The sequence below is a fragment of the Cyrtonyx montezumae genome, unplaced genomic scaffold, assembly GCF_038088225.1.
Source record: "Cyrtonyx montezumae isolate F1298 unplaced genomic scaffold, pur_monq_1.0 scaffold_7, whole genome shotgun sequence".
NCBI classification, from domain to species: domain Eukaryota; kingdom Metazoa; phylum Chordata; class Aves; order Galliformes; family Odontophoridae; genus Cyrtonyx; species Cyrtonyx montezumae.
The window spans coordinates 21,234,958-21,249,516 of record NW_027072078.1 but is presented as its reverse complement, the minus strand read 5'-3'; the positions used below and the strand labels follow the sequence as shown (position 1 = coordinate 21,249,516).

The following is a 14,559-nucleotide window of genomic DNA, read 5'->3' as shown; positions in this document are numbered from 1 at the left end:
ATGGGGCAGTACCCAAAAATGAGAGCCATCCTCTCACAGATGGCAGATGCCTTGTGTCTTTCTTTTCTTTACCCTTAGGCTGGACTTCATCTATGACCTTTTTGAAAGAGTCTGCAGCCGCTGCAATGAGGAGACACTGAAGATGGGCACCCAGAGGCGCAGGCCGACTGTCAGCTCCCAGTTCAGGGTAGGATGTTTTCCAAGAGAGCAGCAGGCTGCTGGGGAGGAGCAGATGGGTAAAGCGAGGCCTGCGGCCAAGAGGAGTCATTCGTCCTCCTTTTGTGTCCAGCACTGGAAATGTGCAGGAATGTGGTAGAGCTAAAAAAAGACAGTGCCACCGCCCCAAGGATTTCTCTGCATAGTGTAAAATATGAGATGTTAAGACTGAGCAGAGTGTTGAAGGAAAAGAATATCAATGATACTTTTTTATCTGAAGCTCTTGAGGTTCTTTGATCTCTCATATTGGTTTGGTGTTTCAGCTTAGCGTGTGTGTCCTGTTCAGGCTGCATCTTTCACAGGCGTAATGTCAATCCCAATAAAACCTTGTTGAGCAGATCCTGCGAGTATGGAATCTACCCACCAAGACTATCTGTGAACTTTAGTGAATTTCAAAGTGTTGATTTCCTTTATTTAAAGTATGAAAGGCATGTAAAAATAATTTGAGTCAGCTACAAAGCTCAGAGAGTGAGGGTGGCCATGTACACAGTGCTATGGCAGGATGTGGGTATGTTTTGGGTGGGAAGGGGCAGCCTGGGTTTTTGAGGGCAGGCTCAGTAACACCACTGATGTCACAGTAGAACAGTTTTACTCTTTTACTTGGTGAATATGATATAAATAAAAACAGGTTTTGGTAGGCAGAGTGAATGGAAAATATCAGGGGGGCTGCGTGAAGCGTGTTGCGTCAAATGTACCCCTTTCTCTCCTGTAGTGACCCATCCCCTGGGTTTTGTCTTGATGCTTTTTAGGATTCTCTCCATTCCCTGATGGCAACGCTTAGTACTTCCAACCCGTTCTTCATCCGCTGCATCAAACCAAACACTGAAAAGGCAAGTCCTTCGTGCAGCAGAACGCATGTGTGTGGCGTAGGCACCTGTGAGCACTTGCAGCAGTGCTTGCCTGGAATAAAAACAGTTCCTCCTTGCCGTTCTGCTTCTCCTAGTTGTTCTATAATTGAGGAAAAATATGTCCTCCAACTAATAATCAGATAGATCAAAAAACCTGTATGCTGAATATGGCACAGCCTTTCCCACCTCCTCCTGAGCTTGTACTGGAAGATGAACCAGGCTTGTACAGAGCTCAGTGCTGTGGTAGAAGAAGCAATGACTCCTGTTTGTGGTGCCTGCAGACCATTTGTTCTGGAATGCACGGCTTGTGTGGTAGGAGACATCTCCTGCAGCTCCCTGGCTCCAAGGCAGGGGAGGTGGATGCTTCATGAGCAAGTCACTGTGCATAGAGACACGCTGGCTCCCGTTGAGCTGTGAACCATAGCAGGAGGTTCTGCTGCTAAATAGGTTGGGTGGGGAACCCTGAGCTGATCGTTTTCTTTGTGTGTTTTGAAACTGTGAGATACAGCAGAGAAAAGCCTGCTGGGAGCTGCATGCCAAAAGAAAATCTGCAGTTTGTCTTCGGTTTTGGCAGTAAAAGGCTGATGGGGTCTTCTGCATGGCTGTGAAGATATCTGAGTCAGAGTTATGCGTTTTGTATGTGTTAATATATTATATCATTGCTCTGCTGCTATGAGCTGATGGTGACTGTACTCTGCAGACCTCTTTTGCAGGATTTGCCCAATTCCCTTTTATCGTCACTTTTCCTGTGCCATGAAGTGGTGGGAAGTTGCTTTCCCCTGAGCTGACACTTTCCCTCTTTTCCTTGGCACGTCAAAATAAGCAATTAACTGTCTAGAGATGGAAATACAAGCTGCAGCTACCTGTGCTCAGAACAACTGTGCAGGTCAGCAAGGAAGTAATACCAAGGTAACATTTTGTCTCCTGTTTTTTTTTTTAATCTGGATGACAATGTAGGCACCAAACCTCTTCAATCCTGATGTGGTTCTCAATCAGCTCCGGTACTCAGGGATGCTGGAGACAGTGAAAGTCCGGCGAGCAGGTTTCCCTATCCGGCGCCTTTTCCAGGACTTTCTCAGCAGGTAACTGCTAGTGCTGTATCATTAGCTGTAACAGCACCAACACATACGACTTTATATGTTTGTTCCCTTTGCAGTTACTGATCTGCATCATTTGTGTGATGTTTATGTAACCAGGCCCTTATTAACCATATCCTAGACCCTTTTAAGTATGCTTTTTGGAGACTGCTAGCCCTTAGGGGTAAAAGAATGAGTGTTCAGGTTGTTTGTAACTTTGCCACGGGTTTCGTGCTGTGATCCTGTGAAAACCAGCTGTTCCAGAATGTAAAGAGACCATGTCAAGCTTAAGACCTTAAATGTGTCAGGCTGAAGCAAATGTTAATGGCAATATCGCTGATGGTTAATACTGGAGAGAGTAATTTTTACTTTCAGTTGACTGCTCGCAAAGGTTTTCTTGAAGTTAAAGGCTGGAAGAGACTATTGAGCATTGCTTCCTTTGTGTTTTGGAATGTTGTAGGTAACCCTTATATGGAACAAAATATCTTCTGCATGATGAAAGTGTATGCTTCAGAAAGATAGTCATTCTTTATTGAAGAGGGCAGTTGAGTTAGTCTCTTATTACTGAATTGCATCAATACATGCCAGTGTGGTATGAACAGATAGGGGAATGGAGGTTTCCAGATTGGAAGGGAGATTTCCAAATGAAGAAAGGAGGTCCCAGCCAATGGAATCATGTTAATTGACAGGGTGGAGGTGTAAGGACTAGTGTCACACATAGTCTTAATAAGATTTTGTTTGTTTCCTAGGTACAAGATGCTTGTAAAGGTACCAAGTTTCTCAGACAACAGCAAGGCTATATGTGCAGGCTTTCTTCAGGCCTACAACAGCAGCAAGAAAGAATGGCAGCTGGGTAAAACCAAGGTACTTTCATCAATGTTGGGCAGGGCTTGGCTTTGTTCAAGCCACAGGGGGATGTGATTGCATCCATTGAGATTTTTTTTTTGTAGGAAAAGGTATTCAAATGCTTGTTCCCACTTGCTTAACTCGGATTTTCCTCTCTTCTGGTGAATGCTTAACAATTCTGGCATAGCCTTCATGGTGGTGTTATTTTTTTTTCTCTAAACAACCACCTGTAAATGTATTGTTATCTTTCATGTGATAGGGAGGGACCTGTGGGATTCCTTTTGAGGTGTTTTTGATCAAGCTTTGAGACAGCTTCATAAAAAGGAGGTGTGAGCCTTGTGAGGTACACTGCTATAGAAACCTGGGAGTGGGGATCTGCCTCTAACACAACTCTACACATACTCCAAGAAATTATTTGAAGAATGTGCCTAGATAAATGGTGTTCAGTGCAGACAGCATTATCAGCAGTGGGTATGCAGTCCATATCTAGAGCAAATGGTGGTCTACTTTCCAAGGCTTTCCTTTGTATGACTGTGGTAATGTTCCAGAAAGAAGCTTTTCTCATTTTGGTGTACTCCCAGCCTGTGATTCAAGTGATTTCCATCGTTGATTTGGGAATCTGTCCTCTCCTCACTGGACTCTGCAAACTGAGAACCATTTCAGTCATTCTTGTCCCTAGATAACCCGTGCTGCTTGGGTAGCTGCCATTCTCCAAGGACTTGAGTGTTAAAGCCTGTGTGGCATGTGTGTGTGCTGCAGAGCTGCTTTGCTGAAGGAAAGGAGTTGCTGGTAAACAGGGAGCTTGAACTTTCTTCTAGTATGACAAGGGATAGAATATGGCTTGATGAAGAAAAAAGCCCTGATTTTTTTTCCAAAGGCTTTTGAATAAGGGTGAGGTGAAGCTACCAGCTAGGGGTATGTGGTGGAGGTTCTCATCCTGGAGAGAAAGTCCCCAGTGTGCCCTCAGTGCCTCTTCGGCTGCTCCAGGTGCAGCTTTTGTATCCAGGTGAGATCTGCCCTTGGGGTATGGAGTTGGATATGGTGTTGCAAAAAGGTGTGACAGGCCTATGGGGACATAACCTAGGAAGGAGTACAAGGGGTGGGCTAAGAGCAAGGTTTGTAGAAGGGAGAATACTTCCTGCGGGATGAATGGAAGGATAATTATATCCCGTGCAATTGTTTGGAGGAGGAAGGAAAGGACTCTGTGAATTAGTGCAGGGGATTGTGAAGCTTGGGAAAGGAAGTGGGGGAGGAAGGGCAGGATGATCTTTGTGTTTTTCATTAAGAATAGAGCAGCTGCTGTGCTGGCAATTGTCAAATTAATGTTTATGAAAGCTATTAATGCAGGTTCAATCCGGTGGCATGGCAGAGGTGAGGGTTTGGATGCAGACATGACAATGGAAGCAGCAGATCCCATGTCCCTTTCCTCTGCGCTTGGACCTTCTGTTGTACTCACCTGTACCTGCAACTCAGCTTTCCTAAGGCTGCTTGATGCACTAATTAATCCTTACAGTTTGAAAGTATTCACTTCCACCTGCTGATTTGCAGGGCCTGTTTGAACGGAGAGGTTCCTGTAGACAGTTTGGCACCCAGGTCACAGTGACCCACTTCCTGCATTGAAGGTGTTGTCCCCTAAGAATCATACAATCCCACTTATGTACACAGGTTCACACATGGCTGTGTTTGGTGATCTACACCCAACCTTGGCACATAGTTGCTTTTACACTGGAAATGTATGCAGGGAGGTTGTGTGAGGAGCACTGTGTTGGTAAACTTGGCTAGTGTACAACATGAGCAGATAGCAGTAGCCTGTAGCTTTGTCTAATTGTTCATTCCTCAGATGAAAGCGGTCTCATGTTCTCAGAAAGTGTCTATGAATTATGACAGAGAAACAATCACTTTACAGCTATTCCTACAAAGTGTCCAGAATATTTCTGGATTCAAATTCATGTCACTCTCATTACCTGCGGGAGGCTGAGAAAACATCCTCAACATGCCATTAGCTTTTAGACTGATGTTATATTTATGCCACATGTTGTTTGAGATAAACTCTTCCAACTATGAGCATATGCAGAAAACTCTGCAGGGTTAGGGTAGGGTCTTGAACTCTTCATGCTTCAAAGTTGTTTTTTCCCCCCCCTTACTGGCATGAAGAAGTCTGTTTGCTAGCAAAATGCTGACAGACTTGAGTATTTTTGCAATTTGATGAAGATAATGGACTGAGACAATGTTTTGCTGGCTGCCTTCTTGAAATGGGTGACTGCTGCTTGGTTCTGGAATGCAACGGAAAGAGCAATCTCTGCCTCAAAGAAGTCTTTAAAAGATCATTGAGTTGACAGAGGGAGTGGATGTACAACTTTCAGGGAAGGATGCCAGCTTCATGGTTGGCAGTACCCTGATAATAAACTTTCTTTTAAGGCTACCCACGGTTACTTAGCTGTTACCAAACAGCTCATTTCTTTGTGCTGTCATAACAGAAGTGGCTCCTCAGGAAAGAGCTGAGTGCAGGTTGATAACTCAGGGAAAGATTTCAGTATGTGGTGGGCATGGTGGAGGGGGCGAAGAGACTAAATAGGCGATGGGGCCAAACACAGGGATGGAAAAGAAGGCAGTGTAGTTCACCGGGTACTGTAGTTGTGCAGTGATGAGTGCCAGCCCATGCTCGTGGCTACGCTTTGCTAAGTGGGGCAGTGCTGCCCTCCTGCAGTCTGCCCTGCTGCCGGCCCTGACAGGGACTGAGCCCGTGTCACCGTGGCCATATGGCAGTGATGCTGCACTTGCAGCCTGCGAGGACCAACCGTAGCCAACTTGAATCTAGGCTAATGCTGCTGACAGCTCTGTGAGGGCTGCAGACCTTCTCAACAGGCAAAGCATGTATTTCAGCAACTTGTGCTGACCTCCCTGCAAGTCAGCTGATTTAAGGGAGCTCAGATACGTCAGGCCGTTTCCTGCAAGCAAGCCCTTATCTCCATCCCTCGTGCAAGCATTTAGCGCTGAGCAGAAGTTCTAGACGCAGGTGGCAGAAGATGCTAGGGAGAAGCCAGCGGAAAGCGAAGTGCAGCCGCTGACACTGGGAGAGCATTCCGGCGGGGCTCAGTGCCCCCCATGCACGATGCGGCGCGGGACTTCAGCCAGGAGCCTCTCCCTACAGCTGCTGGGGCTGAGCCGGGAGAACGGGGTACGCCCCGCTTCGCCCCTCGAGGGCTGTTCTGGGCCGCTGCCGAGCTCCCGGAGCCTGGAGATCTCAGCCTCCCTCGAAGCGCGGAGGAGCTCCTTCGCAAAGCACTTTCCCGCGGCAGCAGGTTGCTGCGAGGGGCGCGGGGACGGCTGACGGCCGGGAAAGGGTTAACGCCGGGCGCGGGCTCTCCTCCTCCCTCCTTCCTCTGCTCCCTTTCAAGTCTTGACCGCTGAGGGCGGGAGGCGGGGGTTGGCTGCGGGGCCGCGCTCCGACACCGCCAAACTTTGCGCGGTGCCACGAGCGAGGGCGGCCGGGGCGGGGCGGCGGCTGCGGGCAGCCCCGGGCGCTGCGCTGCCGCGGCCGGGACCTCCCGGCTCCCCCGGGACTGACTTCTTTCCTCTCTTTGTGTTTCTCGAAACTCCTCCCCGCGGCGTCAGGTTTTCCTGAAGGAAGCTCTCGAGCAGAAGCTGGAGAAGGATCGGGAAGAGGAGTTGAGGAAAGCTGCTGTAGTCATCCGGGCCCACGTCTTGGGCTACATGGCAAGGTCAGTAGCGCGGGCTGCCCCGCTGTCCCTCCGCTCGGGTGCCCGAGCCCCCCCAGCCCCTCGCATCTCTCCCTTCTACTCTCGCCGGCCCGGGGGGATCTCCCGATTCCTGCTTTGAATCCTCGCGCCCTCCCTCCATGCCGCTTCTGCAGGGTCCCGGTACCCACTGCCACGTTCCCTTGCCTTCAGGCTCCCCTGCTCCACCTGCACGTGGGTCCGCTGCTTTTCCTTATTGTGGTTCCTGCCCGCGGACTGCTTCATCCCCGCTTGCAGACTTTCCCTGCCTGCTTGCCTCGTGATCTCCCTCTTCTTTTAATGAACTCTTCAGCTTTGGTTTTTGGCCAGCTTTGCACCAGCGATCTCTTCTTGCCGCTCCCTTCTGCACCTGACCAGGGAGGGCTGGGGGAACCAACTGCTGGAGGACGGCCCCTCCTCTGCCCCCGAAGCCGGCCGGCAGCTGACTCCCTAATGGCTGTGGCATGCACGCTTAATCCCAGCGAGATGCGCTTTCCTGGCGGGTCTCTGCCCCTGACACCTGTCGGTCAGGGCTGCGGGGAGGTGGGCTCCTGGGCAGCGTGGATCCTGCAGGAAGCACTCTCATAGAGCCCCAAGTGGCTCATTCTGCACTGGGAAATGCATGCGAAGAGTCTTGTCCTGCCTTGCTAACGTAGGGGCTTCTATTCATTTATTTTTTTCCCCATAGGAAGACGAACGAGCTAGTTCTATTGTTTGTATATGAGGTTGTAATTTTCTGTGTTGGGACCCAGCATTTTTGGAGAGAGGGACTGGGATTAGCACAGAAATTGATTTTTCTGGGAAGTTGCTTCACTCACACAGGATTATTGCTTTGCTTAGTTCCTTGGCAGGTGTCTGCTGCCCAGCAGAACTGTGACAGAGGCAGTGGTGCTCCTCTTGGCTGCAGATCCTGTGGTCTTGCAGCCTGCACAGAGCTGGATTCCTGTCCCACATGTTGCTCCTCCACATCTCAAGAGCAAGCCGCACTCCCCAGCGTGGGCTGCAGGTTGAATTTCTGTGGGTTGGCAAGAGGATGAGGGGAAGGCCAGACAAGGGAAATGAAACTGGTGGTTTGTATGCAGCAGCTCAGGCTGAAGGGTGTCTGCTGTGGTCATGAGGGATGAGGGGGCACTTCAGCCTGGCAGATAAGCAGGCAGAGCTGCCTGGAGCTGAGGAAGGTTTGGCACAGCAGGGAGAGCTTCTGGCAGATTCATTTTGTAGAAGTCAGAGTGCCCTTTCTGGTGCACTTGTATCTGCCTTGGCAGAGGGTGCTAGTGCAGCTGTTCACGCCCCGCATGCAGGGCACGGGGAGGACAGAGGGAGCAGAGCTGGGGGGCTTCAGCCTAGGAGCAATCCATCTGCAACTTCCCAACTCTCATCGCCTCTTTTCTTTCCTCTTCTTTTTGCTGTGCTTCCTCCCTTTGACTTGATGCTTCTGGAAAACGTGTGACCTCCGGGCACTGCTGTCATTAGCATCCCTCTCCTGATTTTCTCGATGTGTCTGACATGCAGGGAGGTGGCAAACCGTCAGCTTGGGTCCCTTTTGCTATTTGAAGAGGGTTTGATTGTCAGGAAGGGGATTCTGAGGTGTATCTTCACCTCAGGGTTGCAGGTCTGTGGAAAGGATGTATGAGAATATTGTGCTATTTCTAGCATGCTTTCGAGGACTGTTAAGACCATACAGGATTATTGTGACGTGCTGGCCTGAGCTTCCGTGTAACATGTTTTCCCTCTGCAAATTCCAGTTTGGAGTAAAGAAGATTATGATTTAAATAGTACCAATGATCATTTCCCTCAGCAACGTTTGAAAGTGTCTGAATATCTTCAATTGCTTTTTTTAATAAAGAAATGGTGGCTTATTTCCAGCCTGAATAGACCTCAGTTTAAGGTCAATTAAATCTTGTTATATGCCTTGTCAAATAAATAGAAATGCTGCCCAAATGTGGGTCTCCTGTGGGTGCTTTGCTGGGATTAAGCTATTCTGGAGCCGTTCCTCTGTTTCCTGATGTAACAGAGCAAGCTCCTGAGATCTCTCAGTAAGCCAGGACTTCTGGGTTCGTTCCTGTTTTGTCAGAAAACACTGTAGGGTCTAAAGTTGTTCTTGAAATTGAGTTGCTAACACTGAACGTGGGATAAAAGCAGCAGCACTGTCTCCTTTGGTGCCGTATTTCTGCTTGCTAGTGTACAAATCCCAGTCTCATTTTTCTAGAGGGCTATACTGGGAGTTAGCATCCAGATGATGATCCCTGCATGACTCCTGAATCTTTTTTTTGCCTTGCTGCTTCCTGTCATAGTCTCACATCAGATGTGTCTGGCTTTTGATTCCTTACGGTTGGCTATTTCAGACTGTTGAATGTTTGCTTGGATCGAGCTTACAAATGGGTTTGTAAATGTACAAATGGTAATAGTAACTCCTTTGTTATTTGCCTGGATTGCAGATTGTGTACAAACTTCTACCCGTGGCTGTCTTTGATAAAAGTGGTCAGTAATGCAGAGGCATGATTCTTTTATTTCAGGTCCTACCATGGACCTAGCTCTTTGAAAGGTCTTCACACAAGTAGATGCCTGTAGAAGCCCACCAGTGGTGGGTGCAGGGCTAGAGAAGTAAGGAAAATACAAGTTATGAGTGAAAGTAGCTGAGGAACAACTTGTTTCATTCCTGAGCAGTACTGTGCCAAGTTCATTTTTGCACAGATGTGATAAAATCGATCATACTGTAGGGCATAAGAAACACCTAGTGAGCGTTGCTTCGTATTTGCATTAAGTGTCTGGTTCTGTTTTAGGAAGAAGTACCGAAAGGTGCTAGCCAGTGTTGTTACAATCCAAAAGAACTACCGAGCCTACTTTTGGAAGAAGAGCCTGCAGCAGCTGAAGGCCTCTGCCATCGTCCTGCAGAAGCACTGGCGTGGCCACCTGGCTCGCAGCTTCTACCAGCACCTGCGGCAACAGGAGCTCCAGCGGCAGCAGGAAGCAGAGGAGAGAAGGAAGCGAGAGAAGGAAGAACAGATCAGAAGAGAGGAAGAGGAAAGACAATGGCAAGAAGAGGAGGAGCGTAGGAGGAAGCAGGAGGAGGAGGTGAAGGAAAGGTACAGGTGGTCTCTTGCGCTCGTCATTTTTTAGTACTAAAGCTGCTGATGTCCAGATGTGGGTCTGGGGCAGTAGGTTTTATTGATCAGGCAGAGGTGCCTAATTTTCTCCTTGCATTCTTCTAAAGCCTAGAGGAAATAGCCATGTGAGAGGGTACCAGAGTCTATGAGTCTTGGTGTGTCCAGCAGCCTGGGTCAGGGTATTTGAAGGGCAGCGCACCTGCGCTGCTACTGCAGCTCTTACACTTAGAATCATAGAATCATATCATCATTTGAGTTGGAAGGAACCCTTAAGAGCCATCTGGTCCAACTCACTGCAATGAACAGGGGCACTTGCAGCTCCATCAGGTGCTCAGGGCTCTTCCAGCCTGACCTTGAGTGTCTCCAGGGACAAGGTGCACACCACCTCTCTGGGGAACGTGTGCTGGTGCCTCACTGCTCTTGGTGAGAACAGATGTGCTCACCCTATTCTGGCTGCTGTACACCTCTCTTCAGGGACACAGATGTGTCAGGAGGAGAAAGGAAAAACTGGTATGACAAAAAGACTCACTGTAAGCAGGGGCAATTGAGAATCTTGCACCTCATGCAGTGTTTCCTGTTCACTCCTTGGTTACCTGCATCTATCCAGACAGGGTGTCTCCTGATAATCTTGCATTTTAAGAAGCATAGCGCATCCATTATGCTATGATTAGATACATTTGAAAAAGTGTAATTTTGAGCACTTCATGAATAGTTGATTATGTTTCTTATTATGGACTTCTATTATGTACTAGTTCTGAGGTTGGATCTTGGTAGTCTGAAATGTATGACAAGCATCATAAAACTCCAAGGTCAGAAGCATGGCAGAAGGAAAAGGTATTTAGGTTTTTTTTACAGGAGGCTGCAGAATGTTGTATCTGCTGGGACAAAGCATTCAGTTAGTGACACCAACAGTGAGCAGTTTGGTCAAGGAATTAGTTGAACATCACTGACACCTCCATTTTATCATTGTGTCAGCTTTCAACAGCAGCCTCATCACAACACAAAACTGTACAGGTTCAGAATTGCAGTACCTGGTTTATTGGGATCAAATGCCACAGACATGCTCTCAGGTCTGAAGTCCTCTTCCTGCTGTGCAGAGCTGCTCCCTACATGGTTTTAGATGGAAGGGTTTGTTTAGCTTATTATTTCCTCTGTGTTTCTGCCCTTGCCTTCTAGCCCTCAGCCCATGAAAGATGTTTTGAGCCAAAGTCATTACAAAGAAATGGCAGTGTTTCTAGGAATCAGGAAAGCTTCTCGCTTTGCTTTTGCTTCCTACTTGATCTCAAATGTCTTCATTCAGTGAGTAGCTGAGAAAGATACTGGCTGGGGAAATCCTGAACTGAATTGGCAAATTTGGCTGAACAAAAAACCAACAACCAAAAAACAACAAAACAAGCAAAATACACATGCAGAGACAGATTCAGAAAGACCATGATGCAGACTGAGATATAACCATCTGAAAGGTGATATGCAGTTGTGTGTGCACTGTTAGTAAAAGGAAGACAAGGAGCAATTTGGTCTAATGTTCAGGAAGAACAAATTAGGATGTTTAGAAGGGAAAGCATTTGATGCTATTTTTATTTGTTTTCCCTAAAGCTTTAGCTGCTGTACAATTAGCACAGATGTACAATTAGCAGGGAAAGAAGCAGTTAGAGAATGTTCAAATAAATCAGATTACAAAGTTGTCATCTGGACTTGGTGAAATTAATACTTGGAAACTTCGGGAAATACTGGCTGAGGCAGTTTGAATCAGTAGCTCCTCTTTTTCTCCTGATTTGGAGTTTCCATAGAACTGGAAAATTCTAAACATAATGACTTCCTTTTAAAATGGAGAAGAGAAAGAACGAGGGGGGTCGTGGAGCAGTCAGCTTAACCTCAATTTCAGGGATACACTGAAATGAATAATGAAATACTTCTAAGTGCTTGACACAGGAGGTAAGAGCCAATGTAGGCAGTGAAGAGTGAACAGCATTAAAGTTATCTGTTTCCTCCTGTAATAGTTCATGCTCTATCTTGTAGATAGGGAAAAACCCCAGAGAGTAGTTGGTATCTCAGCTTCAGTAAGGGCTTTGACGCTGTGACAGCACTGTTAAGACACTATAGGGAACATGGTTTAGTAGGTGAAAAAGAGTAGGGTTTGTGTTTTTCCTGTGTTGTATTATAGCATTTTAATTAGTAAACAATAGTAGTTATTTGTTAAGTAAGAGACAACTTTTGAATGAGATTATTCCAGAGCATGTATTAACGTGGTTTTACTACAGTGTTCCCAAGCTAAGTTGGATGAGGAAATACAAATGTCTTTGTTACATCTGTATAGAACTGTCAATATACAAGATCGTTTCTGTAAGGTGTGGGATGATGGCTCTGTTCCGTTTGGTGCTCGTGCCGTCCTCTAGTTTCACCTGTCACAGTTTGGGAGGAGTATGGCTCACCTGGGGATGGATGGAAAGCAGCAAGAAATGGCAGAGCTCCAAAATATGCAAGGAGCAGTTGAAGGAATTGGTGTGTAGACTGTAGGTGGTATTTCCTATTAGTTTTGAAATGGGGCTGCTGCTTGCACCCTCACGTCATTTGAGGCAACTGCTTAATTCCTGACTACTCCTAGAGATTTTCAGTCAAGTTGGAACCATCTGGATCTCACTTATGTCAGCTTTCATCTGTAAACATTTCCCAGAGTATTTGTGTGAGAGTATTTGAGTGCAAGGGCAAGAGCTTTTGTGACTTGCAGCTGCCATGTAGAACTTGGCTGGGAAAAAACATAGGGCCTGGGAAGTAAATATTATTGCCCTCCTGTTCTGCATGAGACTGGATTACAGATTTGCAGGTGACCACTGTCAGTGTGAATGTAGCTGCACAGGGGTTTCTGGCTGGCAGTCTGCCTCCAGCTGCATCCCATCCCTTTTCCATTCGCGTGACCCTGGCGTTGGTCAGGCTGCTAGTTCAGCTGCCTGTAGCATGATTGCTCTGGAAAATCTGGTCATAAGGAGAGCTTTTGCTTTCTGATCTGGATGGAGACACAGCAGCGTGGGATAGTTTTTTTTCTTCTGCCCCATGTTTACTAACAAGCTGACATACAGCCTTTACTAGTGAGCTAGTTTTTGCTTGCTGCTGAGACGTTACAGGAGCTGGAGCGCAGATCTTCAGAACAGCAGCTCTCCAGCTTAGCTGCTTAATCAAGTGCAAACGGTTAGTAGTTTTCTTCTGGATTTAATATATTAAGTGTAAAACAAAACACGAGTTCATGGGATTGCAATGGTTCTGACTATTTGAAAACATGATTTCCTGAAATCTATCAATTATGCTTGCAAAACTTTGTGGACTGCAGTACATCCCGTGATGTTCGGAGGATTCAGTTTACATTAATCATGAATCTAACTGATCTGTCCCTGTTTCCAATGTCCTTCCTCCTGTGTTTCAGCTAATCCAGTTTCCTGATTGATGTGCACATTAACTGTGTGGTGACAACCTGCTGTATCTGCAAAGCTTGCGCCAACCCAGAGAACTGGATCTTTACTAAATTGTAAAAGCTTTTGAATTGGTCTTACAACAGGCACTTTAACCCTTATCCTCGGAGGGATGATATGTCCGTGTAATTCTGATAGCCTTCCCAAGAAGAAGTGGAGCTGTCTGACTGTTGTGTTTTTCTTTCTTTTTTTTTCTTGTTTTCATCAGAGAAAAGGAAGGACTGAATGCTCTGCTCCAGGTGGCTCGGGTAAGTTTAGCAGTTATTCTTTAGATATGGCTTCTCTGAGTGTCTGTGAAGGGTCCTTCATTGCCTACACTTTGCCTGGGGCTAATGTCTTTATTGTGGCAGCCCTGCTTATAGAATGGGCTCTATTCACTCAAAACCTGCAGGTGATTGGCTTTGGCAGAGGTGCACAGAGTTAACAAGGTGTGTTGATTGTTTTTTTTTTCAAGGCTTGTGTACCTGCTTGCCTAGCTCCTATTTGAAAATTTCAGCGTTGAACATGCAGCATCCCTTTTTATCTCTACTGCTTGAGCTTGTTACATGACCTTGTGCTGTGCTATGCTGTGACACAGTCTGCTTTTCTGGATTGTTGCCTGTAACAGCCAAAATAAGAGTGCAGACGGCTGCTACCGTGGCTAAAATAAACCCCTGGTAACTGATCTAATTGTTGGTACTTGATACATCAAAGAGCAGACCACCTACCCCGAGGTGTGTGAAAACAGCTGTGTATCTTCTTACTCCTCTTCCCAAAGCATTTGTTCCCGAGTTTCAGGCCAGCTCTGCTCAGGAGAGATGACGGATTAGAGTGTAAAAGTTATTTGTCCACAAGTAAGAGTCAAGTAGAGAATGAGCAACAGCATCACAAAGAAAATATGGATTGTGACTTAATGGGGCAATGCGTGGTCTGTGTTGTTGTCTTTCCTATTGGGAGGTATATTAAAACCTTTTCAAATTTATTTTTGTATTATTTTCCCTACCAGTATCTTCTGCCTTCCAGTTTTTGTATACTTGCTAGAAATTTTCTCAGTTATTTCACCGTGGATAATAGAAGAAGGTTGAGTCCTCATCGGGCATCCAGTGATGCCAAACAATCCCGAGAAACTGGAGGTAGAATTTGGGTGGGGCTGGAGAGGGCACAGTCCTAATTCATTGCAATTGTCCTTTCCAGACCCAAATCTTGATGGTGAAATCCCTAACTGAGGAAACAACAAAATCTCCAAATGATGAGTTTGGGAAATGTTCAATTTTTCAGCAGATCGT

At 46.7% G+C, this 14,559-nt stretch overlaps 1 protein-coding gene across 1 annotated transcript in view; it reads left to right on the top strand.

Annotated features, from left to right (window-relative positions):
* LOC136057954 (unconventional myosin-X-like) overlaps positions 1–14,559 on the top strand; it is a 68,473-nt gene that overhangs the window by 30,918 nt on the left and 22,996 nt on the right. Inside the window, exons 18-24 of the mRNA XM_065751073.1 lie at positions 79–187; positions 966–1,046; positions 2,022–2,146; positions 2,890–3,004; positions 6,602–6,708; positions 9,507–9,809; positions 13,503–13,542. Coding sequence (XP_065607145.1) covers positions 79–187; positions 966–1,046; positions 2,022–2,146; positions 2,890–3,004; positions 6,602–6,708; positions 9,507–9,809; positions 13,503–13,542 — 880 coding nt within the window. The remainder of the gene's footprint in view (positions 1–78; positions 188–965; positions 1,047–2,021; positions 2,147–2,889; positions 3,005–6,601; positions 6,709–9,506; positions 9,810–13,502; positions 13,543–14,559) is intronic.